The sequence below is a fragment of the Micropterus dolomieu genome, linkage group LG17 (genome assembly GCF_021292245.1).
Source record: "Micropterus dolomieu isolate WLL.071019.BEF.003 ecotype Adirondacks linkage group LG17, ASM2129224v1, whole genome shotgun sequence".
Lineage (NCBI taxonomy): Eukaryota > Metazoa > Chordata > Actinopteri > Centrarchiformes > Centrarchidae > Micropterus > Micropterus dolomieu.
The window spans coordinates 35,267,232-35,293,030 of NC_060166.1; the positions used below are offsets into that span (position 1 = coordinate 35,267,232).

Sequence of the window (25,799 nt, forward strand, 5' to 3'; positions counted from 1 at the left end):
TGCCGAAATGTGCACAAACCTTGTCACCAACTATAAAAACCGTTTGACATCTGTGCTGGCCAATAATGGCTTTTCTACAAAATATTAACATGCTGTTTGTCCAGGGGGTCAAATACTTGTTTTTCCTCATCAGATGGTTATCAATTTTAATAAATTCATATGATGTGATTTTCTGGAATTTTCTTTGGGATTCTGTCTTTCACTGTTAGAATGTACATATGATTAAAATTATAGATCGTTGCATTCTTTGTAAGTGGGCAAACCTGCAAAATCAGCAAGGGGTCAAATACTTATTTCCCCCACTGTAGATGCAGGCTAGTTACTGTAAGTCAGCACGATAATCAAATTCGGTTTTAATGATAATTAAAATTTGTAACACTAATACTAACCGTCAGGAATTCTACCGTGGTTAAACTGGTAATAGTAAATGTTATTTCTACCAGTAGTAGCACTCAGTAATAGGACATTGCTTTAAAAGACATCAGACAGGGCAAAGAACACAAGCAGTCAAGATGATTGTACAAGTTTTAAACAAACCAACGTGATAGCCAAACTTGGATATTGTAAAAGAAAACAAAGGGGAACTGTAAATTTATTACACAAACTTTCCAACTAATCGCATTTTAAAAAAAGACTTTCTGGTTCAGCTTTGACGTGGTTGGTGGGTGCACGGTTTGTGTAGCGAGGCATTATTACTGACATTTTGGGGGCTTGACATAAATTGTTCAACACCTGTCAGATCAAACTGCTTGTTTCTTTCCCCGTCAGTCTTTTTTTTAGGAATGTTGTGCTCCTAGATCTCATTTTAGAAGTTATTTCAGTGAGTACAATGGGCAAACTGCAACAACAAGAACCACGTTGTAATGGTATTTTCCCTATATGGGATTATAGTTCTGTGTAACTTTGGAGAAATAAAATCGTGTCTCCGTTTGCATTTGTGGGGAGTTTTAAAAATGTATCTCAGAGCATGCAGTTACACAGGGTTTGGGGAACATTACAGAGAGAAGAATCAGCCTGAGACAGAGAGAGAAACCGAAGTCTAGCCAAGGAGTGACTCAGCTCTTTAATCCGCTGCTGTTGATGCAAACAGAATAAATCTGACCCGTGCTCAGCCTGGTCTGATGATCACAGCCCTGCAGTGAATGATATGCCGAGTAATGTGACTGATCTCCAGAGGCGAACAGAGAGCATCTCTGAGGAATCCAGTTACACTTTCCATACTGGAGCCAGATAATGTCAGACTGGAGGAGGGCTGCTTTTATCCCACGTCGTCGGGTAGGGCAACGTTGTGCCTTCTGGCTCATGTTGGCAATAATATTTTGCTGTTACTCACCATGTTAGCAGACAAGTTAAGAAAAATAGACTTAAAGGGAGCATCATGGTGCATAAAGAATTGCTTATTATTTTTCAGGAGGACATCTTGTTGTGCATTTCTACTTAAATAAAAGTCATCCAAAGTTAGTTTTTAAATAGGATGTTGAATAGTCTGCCTAACATCCCAAGGAAGATATGTCAGGGTGATTAATATCCGCTTTGTTTGCAAATTCAAGTGCATTTAATGATTAATTAAGCCCCGATAACTGCAATTAGCAGGCTGAGGAGAGAAACCTCCAAGAAATCTATGATACAATTTAAAATATGCAAACACCACCACTGTAATAATTGAATGATATGAAGCTGAATGAAATTCTTTAAAAGATTTGTTTTTTAATGTACCTTTGCTATTGTTACGGAACTTGGCATGTAAGAACAACACAATTCAGCCTGCCCTGAGGAAATATAAAGTGCGTACAGTACATGTCAGCAAGAGGGGGCTTACAGCCAATCTGGTCTGACTCACAGTCTGACTAATGGTTATTGGTAGGAATTTAAAAGAGTCTGGCAGAAGCCGAAGAATGTCCGTTTGCTGCTGTGTTGCTTTAGTCGTCTGCAAAACTTTCACTAATGACAAACAAGCAGCGCCGGTATTTACAGAAGAAGAAACCTTAGTGATGTTTTGTTTATTTAGTTATTTAGCTCGGGTTCATTACTTACAGCGTATGCATTAGTATGTATTTATTCAGGGGCTTCATTGAGTGCAACCTCTCATTTGCAGGAAGGCCCTGATCACAATCAAACCGTTACACATTCACACCTAGAAGCTGCCCAGTACAACCGCAGCCTGGTCACAGAGCAGCTCCACTGGAGCAATTGGGGTTATCGGCCTTGCTCAAGGGCACCTCAGTGGTAAATGAAGGAGGGCAAGCACTGTTTGTTTTACTTGCCACACCCAGATTTATCCTGCCAGTCAAGGGATTGAGGCCCCATCCGCACTACTACGTTTTCGTTTTAAAACAAAGACCTTTTGCTATGTTTGCACCTCCCGTCCAGACTAAAACGGTGAAAATGAAGACCTAAAACGGAGAAGTTTGACAATGCTGCCGACCTCATTTTTCGTTTAGATATTCTGAAGAGCATTTTAGGGCAAAAATGGAGGACTTTAGAAACAATGACGCAGACGCTCATGTTTGGCTCTCTGACCGGGTCTTATAAGTCATGCAAAGTAGAAACACGATGCTACTGACAGAGTTTTTGACTTGGTATTTTTATTAAAATATTTTGTACTGTGCATATAACACTTGTAGCCTACACTTGTACTGTGTATGTCGCCGTGTTAATTTTGTGACAACGCTCAGTCTTTTATGCGTTTCTTGAATGATGCTGCTGGGTAATAATGGCTTGCAGATTTGTTGTAAGTATGTAGGTTGGAATTTTCTTTCAATCGGACTGAATTACTTGATTAAAGTACGACCGTTATCCAAGTTTTTAGCTGTAAAAACTGATTCACATTACTAAAAAAATATTAACTGTACATAAGCACAGTGTTTAGCCAGTTAGCACTCTTTTTATTTTTTCCGTCTAGCACACATCTGTTATCTGAAATTAAAACCTTTGTGAAAAAACCAGATCACATGAAAGTTATAAAAAAGCAAAGCCTCAGCAGCTGCCAGAGCCTGGCTCCAGAGCTTCAGTCTGTCACGGTCACTGACATGTTTTTCTGCCTGCTCCCTCCCTCTTCCTCGCGTGGCCTGTCCGGAAACACTTTCAGAGTGTTGCAGCTCAACATGTGACATGTCTGCTGTCATCGCTGTGACATCTCTGTCTCCAGGACAGGAAATGACGCAGGTTAAGTTTGTGCCACTTCCTTCTGCTCTTGACACACACTCCTGATGGATGACGTGAGATGTGAGAGGTTCATACAGGGATGCTGAGTTATGGACAAGATTAGAGCAGAGATAGAAAGAAGGCTCAGTTGTGTGGGTTGGCAAAGCAAATGTGTCAAATGTGTCTTGGCCTTTTTTATTAGATTTATAGATCATTTTAGGATGTTTTTAGTTGCAGCCACAGAGGGAGCGGGTGCCCTGAGACAAGGAGCCCAGATGGACTTAAACCTACGATGCTGTTGGATGAGAGGCATCTTAGACTGCCAGTCCACTATGATGCCAACAGTATGCCTATCTGAATACAGGTTGTGTAGACCAATATTGTCAGTATAAAGCCATAATGGTATAATGCCTTTTCACTTTTTTTCAGTGGTTGGATAAAGTAAGCGCATGTCATTTCTCCAAATTACAGGCAGTTGGGCCTCTTTAGCTTTGAACACTTCAACTTTTGTTGCCACGTACTCAAAAAACAGAATTTGCTTTAGCTACTACAACTCTGGGATATGATGATAAATGTAATCTCCCAGCCTTCCTGGTAGTAAGTAGCTAGTAAGTAAGTAAAGTTTATTTGTATAGCACCTTTCACAGATAAAAATCGTAAAGTGGTTCACAATAAAATGTTATACAATACAACAAAGTAACATGCAAGATATCAGTGACCACATCATCCAGGTTTGAAACATTCTTTTTGTTTTCTTGTTTTGTTTTTTGTTAATAGGACAATGCAAAGGACAGCTTGTTACCACATACTGGTAGGAATGCTAGGAACAATAAGATAACTCATCCATTTTTATTTTGTTGTTATCTCTTTGTTATGTTGTGGAGACATGGTGTCTGCTGTGGTGGGTGATAGAAGAGGCGTTTGCACACCAGAGGCCACAAGTCTAGAGAAAGGAAGAGGAAACTTGTGTGTGTGTTTGCAGGGTGTTGAGGATGACCGAAGGTTAAGCCATTCCCTTGCTGGTGCCCAACAGCACACATCCTGTCTTTACTCAATATCAACTCAAACACACACACACTGCAGTACACCCAGGCTGCAGCAGCAGGACAACTCCCTCGAGGCGTGGTTCATTGTCCAGTGGAAACATGTTTGTGTTCGTCACGCTGCGAGCCATGACGTTGCTGTTGCCTCACCTCCCCTCGCCACTCCTTTGGATTTATTTAAAGCCACGATAACAGAGCAAGAAAGAAAGGGAAAATCACACATGCACTTTACAGTTATTTATGTGTCCAGTTGCAGCATAAGCAATCATTTCTACATTAAAACAAAAAACTCATATAATGACTGCAATTGCTATGGTGAATATTCCCGTAGCTACCGTATGACAGTGAAGCAGCATGTAAATGACAAGAGCTGTTTTTCAAACTGTTAAATGAAGATTATTGTGGGTTTATGAAAGTACATAAGATGAGCAGAATTGCATTTGGTAGAATTAGGCACATATTCAGAGGAGAGATGAATCACAGGATTTCACGAGTTTCCATTCATCCATTCATATGTATTTTTATTGAGCTGTACGCCCACACAGACCAGCACAGATGGAAGAAAGCTGCTGTACTGCAGAACAACTGATGGAATGCTAGACATGCAAACATGCCTGCCACCACATAGTTTACATAACACTTTATACACTTTTATACTAAGCAGGATGTATTAAGCGTAAATTATTATTAAACGTTACTTCACATGACTAGTAGCTTTAACTCATATCTCACTGATCACTTTTAACTAATACCAAAAGAAAACTAAACATCAGAAAAGGACAATGTTAACAATCGGGAGTCCAACTAACATTTAACTTTGTAAGATGGGACACCCTTTACCTGACTGTACAGTAGAATTCATCTGTAGTGCCTGGATTTAGTCAGGCTTGTTTCCCCCTCCCCTTTTTAGCATGCCACGTCAAACAACTTCCAACCTTCAGTATTCCCTTTTTGCCCCCTTGTTCAGTTTGAAACAAGACAAATATGGCCTGTATTGCTTTTATTTTGAAGGAAAACTTAATTGACCCATTTTTGCTTGTGGTTTAAATAACAGTGGAAGAACAGATACAGGCTTTATCTGTTTTGCTTACACATGATCAACACCCTGCAGACATGTTTAGTTTAGAGCAGCACAAGAGGCAGTTTTTGTTGCTGAAATGGTTGCATCAAACTGTGGAGCTGTATGAAGTAACAACACATACATACGGTGCAGTAAAGCCGGAAAAAAGAACAGATTAAAACAAATGTAATGGAGTTTCATTTAAAGCAATCAGACACCATTTACTAATGTTTACTAAAGAAGCTACCGGTTGCTGCATCTACATGCCCTGCCATTGGCGTTGATATGAATCTGTATATAATCTGTGACATGTTTTAAAAAAACAACCTTGGTTTAATCTTGAACATTTTTATGTTGTTGGTCGTTGGAGAATCTTTAAGCTGTGTTAGAAGTGTGTAATGCTTCAGCTGAAGTTGGTACTTGACGGAAAGGGGTGTTGCAAAGTTTTCACAAAACGTTCAGCATGCCACGTCATTCATCTTGTTTAAGGATGTGATGGTGCAGCTGCTGTTGCTGCTGCCGGTTCATTGTCTTCTGCTTCACATAAGAGCCATCTCACAGTCACGCTCACATGTTGGATGTGTTGTTGATGAAATGACGTCAAGCTGTCATTCCTATGAGCCACACAACAACTTAAAGGAAGAAACTGTCTATTGACTTTGTTTAGTCAATGACAGGAGCCAGCCTGGCGACAGTATTGCAAAGTAAGTTGATGCAGATGGATTTGCCCATAATTGGATTTATACCATTAAATCACAAAAGTAAACATGAACTTCTGCTCTGAAATCAGCAATTATAATTGCACACTTAAAAAATATACAAATATTTGGATATGGTGTATAAACATGTATTTATTTTATAATACTCACAAGGTACAGAAAATCCAGATGATGCATTAAAATTGATTAATTTTTCAAATCATGTTGAGGGCATTTGAGGGGCTATTGACACTGATCAGGATTAAAAAGTTTTGCCACAGTCACGTTGCCCTAAATTCAAAACCCAAATAGGACAACTTAAAAAGTATATTTAGGCTATAGATTTACATTACAAGGGGTTCAAATGGTGACCAATAATATAAATAGCTGTGATTTCAAAATAACGTCAGAGTAGATGTGTTTAGCCCCAGTTACATCCATTACTCTTCCATCAGCACATCAGATAAGCAGGGCATCGTCACAAAGAATTGGATTTCTTTCCATTTGCAAGGGCAGCTTGTTTGCTGAATGTGCGAATCACATAGTAATAGCCCACAATACACACACACACACCCCTAACCATCCACCAGCCCTCCATCCAAATGTCACTCTATATGCATAATGACCTCCCCCCCACAATCCCCACCCAAATAACTCTGCCTGCCCCAGTCTGCTGGCAATAGAGACCCCATCACACCTTGTCCAACCACACACACACCGAGGCCTCCTCCTGAATGAAACTGCGTGGTAATCAGAAGGAGTGGGTGAATCGATGGACTGCGCTCCTTGAAAGGAGTATGTGGGACGGGGGGAAGGGGAGATTGGAGGGCGGCGTGAAGCTCAAATTGATGTGAGGTCGCTGAAAATGAAGATAGTGGCGTGAGACAAAAGGGAAGGCGGGTGCAGGCATGGAGAGCAGAGCAGAGGGGAGGGAGGCAAATTGATTTGTCTGGGGGATGGGATGAGCCAGGGGAGAGAGAAGAAGGGGTGAATAAATGAAGGAAGGGGGAAGAAGAGGTAAAAATGAAGCTGGCGGAATAAATTGGAAAAGTAACACATTCTGCTGGGTGGCTATAGTACCATACATGCCCCCATAGTATCTCTGGAATGCCTCAAACAAAGCTGCTCCTGTGTTTTGTTTTGTTTTTGATTTCAGATTTTAGTGTTTTTTATTTCTGTTCAGAAATCACCAAGGTTCGACCCTCGATGGTCAATTGATTTATGTTATGTCTGTTAATCGCAGTTTGTACATACTGTATATGCTACCTCTCCGTAATATCATCCACAAATACAATGTACAGTTCCACTGTTATGCCGATGACACACCGCTCTGTATCCCAGTCAGACCGGGATAACAATGCAACCTTTCAGAAATGCCTTGCTAAAATAAATTACTGGATGTCACACAATGTTCTACAATTACTAAATCTCACCTCTGCTCATAAAATATAAATCATGGCAAACCTAGGTGACTTAGCAACTTATGCTAAGCCCATGGCCAGAAATGTTGGGATAGTTTCTGACCAGGACATGTGTTTTGAACCCCACATAAAGAAAGTTGTGTGTTTATCATTTAAGAAATATAGATTATTTTATTACAGCCACAGATTTGGAGAATCATCTGTGCTTTTATCTCTTCCCTCCTTGGTTATTTGCTATATACCTGTCTCAGTTAGATAAAAAATTAATTGCCTACAATTAGTCCAAAGTGGGCAGAAGTTGGCAAACAAGACAGTTAAAAGCAGAAATTTAAAATAATACTGTTCACATTTAATTTGTGCTTGCTTTCATGGTAGACAGGCCTGAAGGAAACTGAAGTGTGACTGTGAGCATCTCATGCTTCCTGTTCTTTCTTATTTCCTTGTTCCTCATGTCATCTCCACGACGGATGAAAAGTTCAGGCTAGTTTGTTTCCGTGGTTTATTTCTGTTTCCACTCAGTGCTCGGAGGAGAGCAGGTGGTGGCATTATAGGTTGATGTTTATGCTGCAAGACCTCAGACCAGGTTCAGGAAGGGTCAGGCTGAGAGTCTCCATTTTTTATATATATATTTTTAGAAAAGTGAAGAGTTGAAGGAAAAAAGAAACCACATTAGTAGATCTGAGTACAAAGGACATTTTCTGGAGCAAATCTGCTTTTGTAATGTGCTGCGCATTAGGAACATGCCAGTCACAATCTTTTATCGATTAAGCATGTTAAGTAATTTTGTTAATTTGTCTTCATAATTAATATATTAATTTATAGATAATGCATGTGACATTTTGTTGCACTTAATTTCAACAGTGTAACATACTATTACTTGACTGTATGATATTTTAATGCCATTTCTGCCGTTATATAATTAGGTATTTTATGGTATTTAGCAAGTTCTTTGGTTTTTCCACCCATCTTGTTCTACCATGTTCCTTGAAAGCTACATCCTTTTTGAATTTTAAGGCCTCTGGGGGTTGGCCAGGCAAAATAGTAAATATTCAAGCCTGTGTAAAACTCTGTGAATACAGGTTGAGGATGACATACAGTTCCAAGCATCTAAAATTTTAGTTTTTCTCAGTGATTGTTCACTTTTTATTCCTGCTGCTTTGGCCTCTGATCACCTTTCCGAGTAGTGAGGATACAGTGATTTGTTAACAAACTGTGAATGCTTAGCTCCAGCTCATGTGTATCTGCAGAGTGTTGAGTGTTCAGGGCAGATCAATGTGCCGATGTCGCCTCATGTCGTACAGCAACATGTGTTTAGCACCAGTGACCACAGCCACACATGAATGTGAGGAATGCAGACTGTGACGGGTCAGATGAGATTCATTGGTGGCTTGGTTACACTCACTTTTCACCTATGGGTGTCTGGCACCAGGCTGCAGTCACATGATTGCAGGACCAGAGTCATAATGTCACAAGGTGTTTGTTGGTCACGCTGATGTTATGACTATGTGAAGGGAAATACTAGCTCTTTCACTCATTTATCATCTGTGTATAAATATGTTAACCACTACTGATGCCAATACATATGTTGATGCTGTTTATGAACACTGAATGCAACAATAATAACAAGAGACAGAAACTGTCGAATTCAGACACCATTTATTCATTTAAAGGATAAAACTGGTATTATCTGTTTTGTCATTGCGTATGTTTATTATATAATAAAGACGTTAAAGCTTCAGACTTTAATGCTCAATTCCAATTTATTGCCCAGATCCGATTTTCTTGAATGACTAGTTCACAGAATTTTTTAATTGTGGCCCAAATGAGACTTCAGTGTGAACTGGCCTCGGCCTGAAAGTGACCTGCATGTGCAACAGAATAATATGACGTCACATGTAGCAAACTGTCATACGGAAGTAAACATGGAGGTCACGGAGGCTTTTATTTTTAGCAAATTATGACAAGGACAAAGAGAAAGAGAATTCATCGGAATACCTCCATCGCTGCCGTCCTCCATGTTTGAGTTGACTTGGGTTGACTCCCACTAGCGCAGAATTGTGATCTCTCTAGAGTGACGTCAGCATCACATTTTTAAAAATCTGTCATTTATGTGTTTTGGGCCACATATGAAAACATTTTTGGGTCATTTTAGCCTACAGTTGGATCGCGGCCTAATTGTCCTACATTTTCTTAATTCCTCAATTCTCAGATTTTCTCATCTTTCCTGTACATCAAGTTGTTGTTCAGTATGGCGGAAAGAATAAGTTTAATTGAACATAGTGCATTTACAAAGGCCAACTAGAAAACAGTGTTAGGTATTGTATGGCAAATGTCATTAGATGTCCCGGTGTTAATTATACTGGTATTTATCAGTCTCCTTCTCCCTCTCTGTTTCCACAGCATACCTCGCTGTCGGCCAGCCGCTCAGAGAAGAGCACCGGCTGGTCGAGCCGCTCGCTTGGTGCCCGATGTCGTAACTCCATCGCCTTGTGTTCAGATGAGCAGCCACACATTGGAAACTACCGGCTACTCAAAACCATTGGCAAGGGAAACTTTGCCAAGGTCAAGCTGGCACGACACATACTGACCGGCAAAGAGGTAGGAGAGGAGTGTACTGCACTGGAAGTATCAGTAGAGCTATGCATGCTGGGGCTGAAGGAAAAGAGTTGATGAGTTGAAGCAGACTCCAGGGTAAATACTGTACTGGGCTTTGGGATCCAGAACAGAGCAGAACTTGTGACTCAGCCCACAGATGGAGTTTTAGAGGGATGTTCTACTGAGTTCAGAGCAGCTTCTGTTTAAAGCCAGCCAAAACTGTCTCGTCTCTCAGCCCAGTCGAGGCCCGTAAACCCTTTGAAGAGACACAGTCATGCTTTTCTTTTGTGTGGGTCTATGCCTGTGTTTAAATACACTGTAGTCTTTCTTCTGGTAAAAATCCCTGACCTACATTAGTTGAGTTGTTAACTCCTTGAGGCTCAGTAGAAACTGTGTGTCTGCCGCTGGCTCGATCATGTGAGGGCTGTTGGGTTTCAACCATATAATGCAGAATACTTTCATATTGTGTAGTGTACAGTAATGGAGTGACGCAGTCTTTGACCTGGTCACCACATGTTGTTAAGCCTCTTGTGAAACCTCGCTGGTTTGTCTGGTGGATATCTGCTTCTGGGTTCTTTACATGCTGTGAAACATGTTTTGAACTGTTTTGTTCTCACAACAGAGTGGTTTGATTTGGATTGATTTTTTTTTTTTTCTTTTTATTCAACTTTGTGGATAATGTTAATGCGAAAATGTGTTTTCTTTTAATGCATGGTTTAAATAGTCCAAAAACTGGACTGTGTTCAGTAACCCCTGGTCTGATAAAGATTAAAACAGCCTTATGCAGTTTGCAAACCTAAGTAGTTCATAATAAATACAATAAGAGCTGGAATGATTTTTTTTATTCATTGATAAAAAAAGTTATTCAGCAACTATTTTGCTATATTAATCGTTTAAATCCGTTTTTAAGCACAAATACCAAAGTTTTTCTAACTCCAACTTCTCATTTGTGAAGATTTGCAGAAAGCAAAATATTACAACTACAGAACATTGGTCTATGCAGGGGTTGACTAATAAGTCTGGCTTCAGGACAAATGAGATGTTAATCAGAGCATCCCCATTGGTTATTCAGTAGAATGAGTCCAATGTGGGACAAAAGTACTTGTAACTTTAAGTTTGTTTTGTACATGTCGATCAATACCTGTAAACTTTGGGTTCTTCAGATATTCAGATACACATTCAAACATTTTCACACAGCTACAAAACATTTTCACAAGTACAAAACCTTTCCACACAGCTACAATACTTTGGGACAGTATTTTTTTCCATGGGGCCAGAACACAGTCAGAATATTTCAAATCCTAACATTACTCGTATGCACGTTTAGCACAGTCGGTAGTGTGTGGGAATCCCATCGGGAGAGTTGTATGATTGATCCAAACATAAGGTGGATAACTTTTGGACATGCTCACTGCGCGTCTGGCGTTTGATCCGCATTCATAAACCTATGGACGCTCATGTTCTAATGAAATTCAGGGGTATCCAATCACACGTTTACTGACAGCTCTTTCCAAGGTGTGTCAAGCAGGCCAGAGACTGTCCTTCAGAACTTTTCAAAGAATTGCTGCAAAAAACGTTCCTGGGCTTTTGTTTTGGAGGCACAATCACTTAAGAGGAAGTGATTATGTAACTGTAGCTGTCATGACTGAGATCTATTTCAGCACCAGCCACTATAGATAAATACTTTTTTTATTTTTCTGCTATCAAAACAATGTGGCAACAGGGCGGCCCACGGGCCAGAACTGGGCCGCCGGCAATAATATCTGGCCCGCTGGCCGCCTATTGCCGACCACTGGGCTATAGGAATCTTATAAACCAAACAATTAATTGAGAAAATGATCTGCAGCAGATTAATAGTTTGTAAATCAACCAGAAAAGATATTTAAGTTATATTTATTTTATTTAGATTGTGTCAGGCCATATTTCCTGTAGTGTGGAATTAATGTTTTCTTTGTTAGATCATTTTTGTTAATTTGTTTTTGTTTCCTCCCAGGTTGCAATAAAAATCATCGATAAAACACAACTTAACCCAACCAGCCTACAGAAGGTGAGTGACACGTTAGTGTGTGTGTGTGTGTGTGTGTGTGCGTGTGTGCGTGTGTGTGTGTGTGTGTGTGTGTAGAGTTTATGCATCTGCTATCGCAGAACCATAAAATACACACACACACAAATGTTCATTGTTCTGTATTTGTTTTGTGGTGACGTCCGAGCTGATGGGGTTTCAGCTTACATCCAACTCATAGGTTGATCCTGTAATTTTCTATAAGCAGAAAACTGCTTATGCTACCATATCTACTTAACCTGCATAGCTGTGAATATGACCCTGTTTGTCCTCTTATTTTAGGGGTTTAACAGTTAGTGTGTGTGTTTATTTGTATTTGTGTTGCATCAGGAGCAGAGACTGAGCACATTAGCGTCTGCACATGTTGTTTTGGCTTAGATTGTAACTCTGTCGTGTGAACTTTGACCTTTTGGTTGTTATGTGAAACTTAAGTGTTGGGCATGCTGTTATTGGCTGCAGGTTAAGAGCTAAAAAGAACTGCATTATTTTAGGACTTGTTAAATGTTGAGACAACAGAGTTAGTTGTACACAAGTTGTTTCAGTGAAAATGCCTCCTTTCAATTTTGATGAAGCACTTGTTTGATTTTTAAATCTTTTGTGATTATTTTTCTAATATAACAGCGAAGCATGAGTTATGCTATGTGTAAGTATTACCTTTATTTGTCCACTCAATCCATTGGAAGTAACTAGGTTAGAGGCTTGGAGTAATGTACGTCACTGTACGCTTGTCTAGTGAGTGACATGTAAGATCATGTATTAACTACATGTGTTGCATTCGTGGCCCTAATAAGATTAAGCTCTCTCCTGTCTGAACTTGGCTTGCGTGTGTGTGTGTGTGTGTGATGCTTGTGTTAATTGAGAGCGATCTAATGAAACTAAACAGCCTCAGGTCTGCACACTGTTCTCAAGCAATTCAATTTGCAGTGTTTTCTCTTCTGGCTCTGAAAGCAGAATTGAAATGTTGCTGGCTGTGCTGTCTGTAATAAATAAATGCTTTATAGGGGTATAATTTATTTCCATTTTCTGTGTATGCTTTCTCTTCTTTGTCTCATATGGAAAACCTTAAGGCTGCAAATTGTGATTTGTTTTCATGCTGTCAATGCAGTTGAAGAAAATCTTGCATTAGTGGAGTACACAGTCATGATTGTAGTGTTACAACATCTCTGGCTGAGCCAGCATTAGTGTAAAATGAAGATAAATATTTCCTAAAGCTTTAGCATCTAACATTTTTATTGATTTAGCTGACGCTTTTATCCAAAGCAACTTACATTTGCTATTTATATCAGAGGTCGCACGGCTCTGGAGCAACTAGGGGTTAAGTGTTTTGCTCGGGGAGACATTGGTGAATGTGTCACAGTGGGGGCTTTTTTTTATAAATGAATGAAATAGAAAAATACATTGCGTCATGCTGTCGATTTCAGAACATGACTGGTGTTTAAGGGAGAATAGGGTACAGGTTGTCAGAAGTGAGGCCATTCAACTGCGTTATACTCTACAGTTTAGCAATATATACTGCTCGCCAGTAATGCTTTCAGATTAGGTGTGCTGTCATTTAGAATAGTCTATCAGCCTCGTGAGTCAAGTATTATTATCTCAAAACCATATATCACCAGATATCTGCCCGATTAATCAGTCTATCACTAGTGTTCAGAATTAAATCTTTAGAGAGATACATTTCCTAAAACTCTGGCGTCTTCCAATGGAGAAAGACAGATTCACTCACATCAGCTAAAGGTGTAGATACCAAAACAGTTGTTAGTTAAGCTGTACAAACATAAAGAGCTCAGATATTGGTTACATCCTATTACAAGTATGGGTGTATTATTGGGACCAGTAATACCATGTTGATACCATGATATCAACAAAGAAAAGCAGAAAATACTAACGTTGTTGTTGTTGTTGATCTTTTGCATGTTTTGAGAACTGACCAAAACAATTATCGAAGTAGTTACTGATTTATTTTTGTTAATTAACAAATTGTTTAGCACCAGATCTCTGTCTTCTTCGCTCTTTATCATCATCATCATCATCGCTGAGAGAGAGTTTTAACCTTGTGTGTAGTTTGTGTGAAAGACTGTGTTCTCACAGTTCATACAAATCACTCTTTGTTCAGCAGCGGCTCTGCTGACCTTACTTTGGCCATGTGTGATTGTGACTCTTCTTTATCAGCACCTTCTCGCGTTATCGAGATCGATGCTGCATCCCGCACGCGGCTAGCCTATTGATGAATTCTCAGCTGGTTAGCTAACCAGTTCAGGCTGTTATATGACTTTATTGATAACACAGCGTTGGTATATTGGTGGTGTCTGGCTCTGTGCAGCAGTTGGTCCACTTGGCCTAGTTACTGGATTCATCACTCTGCTCCTCTTAATGTTAACGTCAACACAAAATGAAAACAAAAAGACACATGCTTTGTTAGTCAAAGCTAAATATGATATACACTTGCGTAACTAAAGATGGCAATAAGAGTTGTTTATCATATTCTCCTGTATAAATCCAGTTATTTTAGTTCTTATGCAACTTCACAGTTCTCTAAAGGGAATGGGGCCCAGTCCTTTTTAATAGAAACCATGGCTGTATCTCTGCGGTTCACATGTTTTTAACAAGTGTTAACATGTTTGTTATGGTGCAGCACAGCCTCTTTTAAACAGCTCCTCCCTTTTTTTTTCTCGTTTCACGTGGAGATAACATCAGATAACAGCATGAACATGACCTCTCTCTGTGACTTAAAGCAAGAGGATGCAGAAGGAGTAAGTTGTTTTTTTTCCCCCAACCAGACATTCCCACCCTGGATGGAATTTGAACCAGTTGAATCAGTTTAGTCTGACATCTGAGCAAATCATCTGCAATTGAAACCCTAAGACTAAACCAGGCAAACAAAACAACCTGTCTTACAAAAATTGAATAAATGGCCTAAAAAGCTTCTTAAGTATTAACAGATTCAGATATGCAGCATCTGCATACTAAACTTCTAACATCTAACTAATAACAACAGAGCATCATTGTGAAGAACCTTAAACGATAACAAATCCAACAGCTCTTGATTTGTTTGTAGCTCTTGAATAAACACGTGATAAAGAATGGAAGTGTTCATTGTCAAAAGGCTGAATATCAGTTTTGAGACTACCAGCGGCTGCCATTGATCATTTTGTATCTCAGAAATATACAAAACCTTTTGGCCGTCTTCATGTCACGAAACCCATTTTGCAGAAATGCTCTACACTTCACAGCACCGTTAACATTCAGTGTGTTATCACCACCTGATGAACTGTTGACTCTTGTTGTCTGTATCTTTGTGTGCAGTGTGTGTGGTTGTCCAGCTGTGGGAATACAAACTCCTCTTGTGCTGAACAGCGCTCACTATCTTTTTCTCAGAACATTATTTGCCTTCTGTTCCAACCGTGAGATGCCTACTTAATTACACCATGAATCTGCTCTTCAAAGACCTTGTTTTTAACGAGGCTACAGTGACGTGCGTGCGTGCGTTTGTGCGTGTGTGTTCTGCAGCAGCGTGGTTGTAGTGCTGCATAGCGTAGCGCTGGGGCTGCCAGTTGTGTCCCGTCAGCATTATTGTAGTTTGTGTAGGACACTATGAATGCAGCCAGGTGACACTGTCTCTTTGTCTGTGCCTGTCTATCACATAACACCTCTTTCCTGCTTTCTTTTTAATCTATAAACTAGAGCTGAAACGTAGATTTAATTTTATTTCAATTTAATTACTCAGTGGATGGTTTTATCTAAAAAAAAAAAAAAGTCTGCCTTTTTGTATTAGGAGTTAATTTCCCAAACACTATTCTACATCATATTTTAATTTCCTTTAAAATCCTTTAATAATTAATTTATTTATTTATTTTTTTGTTGTTTAGTCGATATAATAGGAAGAAACTCCCTGGCACCATCTTTTAAATGACATGATTTGTCCAAAAAATAATTCTTTTAATAAGATATTCATCAGAGAAAAGCAGAAAATCCTCTTATTTTAGCAACTGGAACAGTAAATGCGTGGCAGTTTCGCTTGATATCAACTCAAACAACTAATCAAATACAGTAATTGTTGCCAATTAATTCTCTGTTGATCTACTAATTAATCGATTTATCATTTCAGCACTGCTGCAGTTCTTTTCTCCTCTGCCACCGTCCAAGCCAACACAAATATAAAAGCTAGAATAGAAGCTTTCTCCTCACGTTGTCATGCAATGAATTGTATTTGCTGATTAAATGACTGTGGCTTTAAACTACCGGCTCACTCTGGATCAGTAATTTACACGTGAGGCTGGACATTTGTAAATACTTTTGTTGTTGTGGTCATTAGCTAATCCTCCTCCTTTTTCGTCTTTGGATGAAAACGTGAAATAAGGGCAGCATTAGCTGACACTGAAGTGTATTTGTGCAACATTAATCAGACTTTTGTCTTTCATGGGAGTTTGATTTATTTGCTTCAGTGTACCTAATGGAAATGCACATAATTACCATTTTAATTTTCTCAACATTAATATTCAAAAGACATTCTGTCAACTCTCTAATTCTTTGTGCAGAAGCTCTCTTCTTGCTCTCTTTCTCTTCACACTCTGTTACGCCTCAGTCTATATTCTGTCAGCTTCATCTGTGTTGTAGCTTTATGCCCATTTTTCTCCCTCTCCCTTCTCTTTATTAACTCTATTTTGTTCTCTTTACTGTAGCTCTGTGTCCCACTTCTCTCTCATTTCCCCCCGGGTGTTGTGTTGCAGTAGTAGCTCAACTGTAATCACAGTTCTACTCTCTACCGTCTGTAGCACTGCACTACATCTTCACAGCCAGTTAAAAATAGAGACACACGGTTATAAACAGCAGCAACATACAGATATAAAACACTACATACAGTCCCCATAAATACAATCATATTTCAGGGACACACCAACTTTGAGGTTTCTAGAGAACAGTCTGCACTGCTAAAATGCTGCTGTGCAAGTTCCCCGCCTTACCTTAGTGGCAGCCTGTTCCAGTTTGAACGAAGAAAAAGTCATCCTACAATGCAGAGTGAAGTAATGTGCAATAGGTTGTTTGATTGTAAAATTAGTGTAAACCATGCATATGCAGGTGTAGTTTATTTAACCAGGTAAAACATATAGTTGTTACAGAATAAAACACTAATCTGCCTAAATTCTCACTGGTCCTCGTAATAACATTTATCTGGTAAAGTGTAGCCAGAGTGAGGGGGAAAAAACAATATTGTTTTCTGTTGTTGCACACACCAATTAAGAGCTTTTGGTAGAGTGCAAATCTCTACAAATCGCAAAACCGCACTCTCTGTAAACAGTTAATTCTTTGTGTGTGTGTTGATAGTCTTTTAAAAAGAGTTTATAAATATATTTGTAAAGGTGTTTTATAAGCAGAGTTGAGATTCCGGATGTCGGACGGTCTTACTCACACCTAAACGCAGCACAAGAGCCACAGTCATTAGAAAGTGAATGCTGTCAGAAATAGAAATCCGATTCGCCCACTGAATCTCTGTCAAGTCTGTTGAAGGTTTTTGGTAAAATATGCTGTTGTCCTGTCTCATATCTTAAAACTTCACAACAGAACAGTGTTTCTGTATGCACTCTTCCCTGCTGTGAATGTGCTGGATAATCTACCAGACTATGCAGCGCCCCGTCAAAAGCCTGGGGTTACTTTAAGAACTGGAGAATTTTGAAGGCAGACATCCAATGTTGGTGCGTGCGTGCTTGCGTGCGCGCACTAAAGTAAGTGTGAGTGCATGCAGGACAGCGATTGGGCCACCGTCTAATGCTCTGAAGTGTGTTTTGTCCCTCGCCCAGGCCCCCTCAGCCAGGAGCTGAATTCCAGACAGGCAAACAAAAGCGGCGGTCGAGTCAGGGTGGGGTGGGGGTGTTGCTGGGGCCTTGGCACAAGAACGGGGACCCTGAGAAAGACGAGATACAGAGCAGAACCGAAGAGAACAGACATAGTGTGTGGGGGTGTAGGCCTACGTGTACGATAAGAGGCGTATAAACCCGCAGCTCGACACGGCCTCTGCTCGGCCTTTTGAATGCACGTGTAATGCCATTGTCTGCATTTCTATTCTATGCAGCATATTGTCCCTCTGTGGGTGTCTGTGCATAATCATTTTGTTGCTGCTGTGTGCATTGTTGTTATTGTGCCGGTGTGTAAAGGGAATAATTAGACAATAAAGGGACAAGAGGGCGGACGGAACGAGAGCAGAAGGTTTTCCCACAAGCTCATCTTCAAAGCAATAGGAATAGAACAGTAGTATGATAGAAGTACGATGCCCGGCCTTGGCTTTCACTCATGCTCTCCCTTACTCCCGCCCCTTACTGTTCCTTGTTTAGCCAACCTCTATAAAACTATATTTAATTCTCCTTATTTAATGAAGCTGAGTCAGGCTTCTTGTGATCTGGGTCAAACAGCCAGCTGTATGAGGCCTAAATTAAACTCCAGCTACTCTTCATTAATGATTCAGCTTCTCTCATCGACAGGGAGCTCCGGTTACTGCTGTACCTTAAAGGAATGGAGGGATTGGGAGGAGGTGTTCATATAGTAGGTGCACTGGCATTATGCAGAAGTGCAGCTCTCCCAGCAACAGGCAACAAAGGGAGGAACGGGGTCAAAAGTCTATTCAAATGTTACCCAGCTACAGCCAAAAGAGCGGAGATGAATCCTTGACTAATGTTGCTCATTAGAGTGTCTTTCGGCAGGACACTGACAGTTTGGTTCACCGCTGGTTGCCTTTTACTCTGCTAGAGAGGCATCGTAGACTGTAGGATTGTAGGATGTGTCTAGCAGAAGCAGAACAGTGCTTTATCCGTTCCATGATTCAGATGCCTTGAGTCTTTGGATAGCTAGATTTCGTGATGAGGTTTTAATAAGGTAAATCATGTAGTTGTATTTTTGTGGAAGTGCTTTAAGGTGCATCTTAGCTCTGGCATAGCTGCTGCACTGTAATGCACAATACCCCCTTAATGCACAAGTTTTAGCTTTAGGCTGCCAGGCGAACATTACCTGTTTAATCCAGGTTAGCAGCTGCAGCGTCTTGGCCAACTTTTTATCTAGTGTTTTGTTGAAATGTTGTCTTCAGTGAAGAGGACCTATACCTAGAAGCTAATAGGTGCCACAGAAATACAGTTTTGCAGTAAGTACCTTAACTCAATTAATAGCCGAGTCCCAAATAGCCGCCTACTCCGTGTCCTGGCCTGGTGTGGGAACACATTTTGACAAATAAACGCAGGTCTCCATTAAACGCCTGGTCTGGTAGCTGCTTCTGAAGTGCTTAGATCGTTAATACAGATATTACATTTTAAACTTAAGATCAGTATGAACATGCTACACATCTTAGATCGGTTAGATTCTCCACAATTCAATCGTTCAGTTCATTTAACGGAAACAACAAACCCCAAAGTCTGATTCTTATAGATTTTCTGGTGTAACCTGCATGGTACAAGAGATTTAAAGAAAAAAGAAGTGTCGACTCCTGTTACCTTTTGAAGCACTCGTTAAATCCGAATGTGTCTGTTCCTTGATTATTTATCATCCTTTACTCTGTAAGGGTCCACTGAAAAAAAGAATCAAAACAGCTTTTCATAAAAATGAATCCAAGTTGTGAATCCTGTCATGTGAAGTCCATCGCTCTCTGTCCGCTAACTTCTGTCACGCTTCTCTCATCCTGCACCCTGTTGTCATTTTCGTTACGTTGCTGCTTTCAAAATAAAAGCGCATAAACCGTCTGTCGGAGCTAGGTCAAATGAATGACGTGCATTTCATTTTTTAAAAAGTAATATTTAGTTTGAAACTAATTATTTTTTTCATATTGGCCTATTTCAGTTTTGAGCGAGAGGAATTAAAGGCCTGTCCCATATGGACACCTGTCCCAAATATAGACAGGGTCAATTCAGTGATTTTAGCAAATAAAATTAAACTGACTGAAGCGATTACAAAATGTTTCATCTCAGCCGCAGCCAGTAATGGACTGTGTCTCATTCAGAGTTTATACACACACACACACACACACACACACACACACACACACACACACACACACACACACACACAAAAAGAGGGTTATTCACAAGAGACTCTGATGAGGGAGTGTAGAGAGAGAGGCCTGTGTGTTCACTCATCCGTCTCATTCTGTCGTTCTTTGTCTTTCACTCTCTTCCCCTTTTTTCTCTGAATTTCTCTGGTCTCATGATTGGCTGCTGCTGATAAGAGGAAGTGTTTTTGTGAATGCTGTTGTGTTGTGCAGTAGAGATGTGACGGGCCTGGCGATTTTAAATACGTCAGCAGGACGAGCGCCATCAATTCCTCATTTCTGTATTTCAACATCATCACGTCTTTTTGTGAGTTTGTGTGAGCGTGCTCGTGCGCGCAGGAGAGGAAAACACGAATACACGGCCTGGATAAACAGGTCAAAGGCCGACACACAGGCAGGCCAGACGCATGAATCAAACCCTCGAGGAAAAAGAAAAGGCCGGAAAAAAAACACGCCGACAGTCGGTCATTAAGTTGCTATGTGTAAATCCTTGTAGAAAAGCTGTGAGAGCTTCGCCTCAGCAGTTGACTAATAATTCCAAGGACGTGGAGAGACAGAAGAAGTAAATGCTAAGGAGTTGATTAACGCTGCCTGAAAGGAGGGAAGAGAGAGTGGAAGAGACAAAGAGAGGAAAAGTAAAGGATGCTATAAAAGAATACCTCTGTCTGAAATTTAAATCTTTTTTGGAGCTACGAAAAGTGGCTTGTAAATATATATTTCTCACGCAATTGAATTAAAACTAACCGTAATCCTTTTTAAACACAAAAATCACAAACGCCACATGACGGCAGCTGTGTTTGCCTATGTGTGCAACCCCCCCCCCCCACCCAGGGATTAATACCTGGGTTGGCATGTCAACTGTGACGCGGGGCCACCGCCATGGGAGGAAACCAGGATAAGAGGGTGAACATATCAAAGCGCAAGAGAGAAGTTGTTCTTTTTTTTTTTTTTTACCAATAAATATTTGTAATCTACAAAATGCACCTAAAAGTGTATTAAGAAACGTTATTACTGCCCCACAGTGCAACATTACAGCAGTATGAGCTGGGGATTGATTGCACTGTTGATCAATACCAGTGACTCAACAATTTCCTGGCCAGCTGCTGAGGTTTCTGGTGATAATGTGGGAGAGGAAGAGGTGAATGAGTATAGGAGAGAGGGGGAGAAAGAGAGTTGAATGGGTGTATAGGAGAGAGAGGAGAGGCTTAGCCGATAATTCTTCTTAAAGCTCAGATGAACAGCTGATGCACCATGCACTTAATTCAATTACACACATTCCCAGTGGACGGGGGGTGTGTGTGTGTGTGTGTGTGTGTGTGTGTGTGTGTGTGTTTACGACGATGTGGCTTCCCGTTTTTAAGAGCACTGAGTAGAAAAACTGACAGAAAGGAATAGAAACACATCGTCACACATTACCAGCCAGCGATCACTCCCTGTGGTTCTTACGTGTGAATGCCTCTCCAACACAAGATTGTTCTTTATATATAGATTCACTGGAGGCGGGGGCTGTGGCTTTTGGGTAGAGCGGTTGTTCACTAACCGGTGGCTCGATCCCAGGCTTCCCCAGGCTGCATGTTGACGTGTCCTTGGGCAAGACACTGAACCCCAAATTGTTGTGTGATTGTGTATGAATGTTATTTCCTTTCTGATGTGCAATGGGCTTAGTCTCTCCGCCATCAGGTGTGTGAATGTGATGTGGTGTAAAAGCCCTTTGAGTTGTCGCAAAGACCAGAAAGGTGCTATACCAACACAGAGCTTTTACATTTACGTCAGGGGTTTAAAAAAATTAGCAGGCAGGATGACTGCAGCTGTGCATCTCTGCCTCTTGAGTTAAAGGATCATTTTTAAACCTGGGCCCTATTTTCACATATTTTGGTGGTTAAATAACTAGTAGGTGCTGAAATCTCGTGAGGGGCGAGTTGTTGCAGGAAATGACAGTGTAAAAGAGGAGTTTGTGAACGTAGAGGAGCTGCAAGTTCATCACATACACCTGTTCTTGTGTATTAGTAGTTATTTGAATGTCTTTTGAAGTAGTCATTGTCTTAACTTGGCTGTGTGCAAACTAAACTGGTGTTTTTCCTCAGGGGACATTGAGTACCAGGAATCTGTCTCTGATATCTGTGAAAACACACAACGCCTCGGGCGACTGTAAAGTTATGTCATCGTGAGAGTGTTGTTGAAGGCAAATTCCTTGAAGGAAACTCCACCCTTTTTGGTTTTTTTAGAAAAAAGATTGACAAACAAATGAAGCAGGAAGAAAGTCATATTTTCTCATGTGTGGTACTGCTGACATGTTGAACTGGTCGTACTCAGCAGCTGCTGAAAGGAGATCATTTAAATTCACTATGAAGCAGGGCATGTGTAAGCACTTAGTCAGCCCCACCTGCATGATAAATTAAAGTATAAACATATGTTAATTAAATGTGTAGTAATAACTACAATAATAATAACTAATCCTTAGCTGTCTTTGTGCTTTTATTAAAGAATGTACACATGCATTAGCTGTAACCACCTGAATCCGTCAGTCTATACCATGTCTCCCTCTGTTGTACTTCCTTATTGCACACGAGTTCAACTCGCTGCAGCTCCTCACATCAGCACAAAAAGCAAAATATCAACAGAGGGAGAAAGAGAACGCTGCATCGCTTCATACATGGCAGCTACACAGTGTAACATAACACAAGCCTGGTGCATTCAGGAGTGTAGTCAAATAAAAATGTATTGAAAGCCAGTTTACTCACATTTTCATTTTTGGAACACGTGTTTATTATATTTTGCACAGCTGCACAAATCTTTATATTTGTTTGTCAGTTAAGTACAGGACATAGATTCTGCTGGAGTGTACAAATAAGGAAGTGTAAGCGTAAGAACATGAGAGATGGGGATTGTATCTGGTTTTATATTACGGTAACGGAGATGGAGAGATGAGGAAGGAGTGTCAGCTACAAAAATGAAGGCATCAGTGAATTCCTGCTTTTGTATTCTTGTTGTTCTCTCTCTTCTCTTCCTCTCTTTCTTTTTCCTGTGCTTTCACTTTTTTTCCAACGGTTTGTAATTAATTCTTGAAGAATTTTGAACAAGACGGGTCGCTCAAGGGTTCACAGAGCAATAATTGACACCAACACTAGTATAACAAAACCAAATACTAATATATTAGTTGGTACCATTCTTCCCCTCTGTCTTTCTTGTCGTTTCCTCCCTCTACGCCCCGCATCTCCTGTGCATTGTTAATTCCCCTTATTTTCTATTTTGGGATCAGTTTCCTGCTGACACACACACATTTTGTCATGCACTCCACATACACGCTCTTCCATGGAAAGTCACATTTCCCCACCAGGGTCAGAATGTCTCACTTTGTCGCTAATAACCGCACCAAAACAACTGATGAGGGATGATTGGCTTGATTGCATTTCTTTTAACACTTCACAGAGGCTGTATGTAGGGGGTCTTCCCCAAAGTGACTTGAGATTTCACTTGGTATTTTCTGTGATTTCTTAGATTTTAATTCATTTCTGTGGTGACCCATCAGCATGGTCCACTACGATGCATCTAGCCCCGACACTTCCCTTCTGTAATCTCTTAAAATGGAGCTCAGGGAGAGAGGGAGAGCATCAGCGTGGCAGGATGAGGCAGCAGTCTGGAGCTGTGATGGATGGGGGAGGGCAGGGGGGGGGGGGGGGGGGGGGGGGGTTTGTGCAGGATGCAGGAGGAGAGCACACCCAGGGGAGGAGGCCCCACTGTCACACACAGTGAGACACTCCCTTGGGTGGCCCCAGGTCTAGAGGTGGTCGGAAAGATGAGTGTGAGGGAGTGTAAGATGGATGAAGGGGAACGTTGGGTGTATATATGCCAGCTGTGGACTGTATGAATTAACTGAAGAACAATTAATTTGATGAATGAATGAGAAATAAATAAGATGAAGAAGTGAGAAGGTTGTTTTCTTCTTTTCCTTAACTCATAAAGTCGAGCACAAAGAAAAGAGCCGCTACTCATATGTATTATTAAATTCAAGTGCGTTTATACTGTAGTATTGTTCCCTGTGTCTCCATATATTGATAGTAACCATATATTGGTCATACTTCCACAAACCTTGCATGTTAATATTTTATAGTTTACTGTTCTTCTGTGTGTGTGTATATGTATATATAATAAATGACTTAATGCAGTAAACATGAGTTTAACCATTGATTTTGAATACTTTCCATATTGCCCGCTCCTACACTAAACTTATTTATCCATCATAAAATAACATGAGTAACTTTTCAATTCAAGCCATACGGCACTTTAAGAGAACTGTATGTGAAATATTCTTAATAGATGTCTAATCTTATAATTGAGACTTGACAAGAATAATGGAATCTGACTATTTTAATTTTTTATTCAGCTGTTTCGGGAGGTACGCATCATGAAAACTCTCAACCATCCCAACATAGGTGAGTTACACTCCAGAGAATTCATTTGTGTGTGTGTGTGTGTGTGTGTGTGTTTCCAAGCCGGCCTTTGTGTTAACATCTCGTCCTCTGTGTGTTACAGTGCAGTTGTTTGAGGTGATTGAGACTGAGAAGACTCTTTACCTGATTATGGAGTACGCCAGCGGAGGTGAGTGACATCCTCGGCCTCCTCATCATCATGGCCAAGTATTTAGTGACGCCAATTAGATTGATTACTTTGACTCAATCATACAGTAACCGATAAAGTAATTCATTTAAGGCATAAACGACTGAGTTCAGTCCCTTTGTCTCCTTTTTCATTAGTGAGATCTCATGTCACTTTGCTTTACTGCTCTAATGTTTTCTCCACTGTCTTTCTTTGTGCTCTTTAACATTGTTCAGCTGTTTCCCATGCACTCTTCTATTTTTTACAGCTTCTCTATTTTTCTTTCTTCTTTTCTCATGATCCCTTAATCTCCCTCGCTGCTCTCTCTCTATGTTGTGAGATCTCTTACCTCCGATACCTAATAAGGCGGCGGCAGCGACTCACCAGCCAGCATGCTGCTCTGTTCAACTCAACCTCAACCTGTTTGAATATTTAGGATCACTAGGGTCAGATGTTTGGCTTGATTGCACACCCACAAATTAAACTACTGGAAGTCACCGTTAATTCTTTCCTTTCCCCCCAGTGTCCATGTATTAATTTCATCCGGGACTCATATATCAGGTCAAATATATCCCTTTACAGCTTTGCTACATTTGCTCAAAAACAAATTTGTACAATCTTAACGGAGACCTGACTCTAAACTCATAAACCCCCAGCAGAGTGTTGGATATTTTATAACATTTAAACACGCATGAACACATAATGAAAGTGTTGGCGTCAGAGCTGGAGGGTGTCAAAATTTGCTAAGAAGTGTGCAGGGGTGTCACGAGTGGTGAATACCGAAAAATAGCACCAAAACTGTGACACGCTAGTTGTTAGTGACAGTTTCAAGTTGGATATTATTAGAAAGTGTATGCAGCATGGGACTATCGAACTATGTCCATGCTCGCCTGAACTACAGCAAGTCTACATACTGTTTGTTTTTCTTCCAGGCGAAGTGTTCGACTACCTCGTGGCTCATGGTAGAATGAAGGAGAAAGAGGCCAGAGCCAAGTTCCGACAGGTGAGTTAAACCTCATCCCTTCCCTCACCTGTGTGTCTGATCTTGTGTCCCAGGTGTAGGGGAAACCTAAGCAAATAGGGGAGGAGATACTAACTGTTGACAGCCAGCAGTTCCTTGTGGTTAGAAATCTGAGCAGAACAATATAAAGTCTGGA

The 25,799-nt window shown here is 40.5% G+C and overlaps 1 protein-coding gene across 2 annotated transcripts in view; it reads left to right on the forward strand.

Annotated features, from left to right (window-relative positions):
* LOC123985622 (MAP/microtubule affinity-regulating kinase 4-like) overlaps window positions 1-25,799 on the forward strand; it is a 56,944-nt gene that overhangs the window by 9,752 nt on the left and 21,393 nt on the right. For both annotated transcript variants that reach the window (XM_046073303.1, XM_046073304.1), the window contains exons 2-6: window positions 9,767-9,964; window positions 11,955-12,008; window positions 24,431-24,479; window positions 24,580-24,645; window positions 25,575-25,645. In XM_046073303.1, the coding sequence (XP_045929259.1) occupies window positions 9,767-9,964; window positions 11,955-12,008; window positions 24,431-24,479; window positions 24,580-24,645; window positions 25,575-25,645 (438 nt within the window). The remainder of the gene's footprint in view (window positions 1-9,766; window positions 9,965-11,954; window positions 12,009-24,430; window positions 24,480-24,579; window positions 24,646-25,574; window positions 25,646-25,799) is intronic.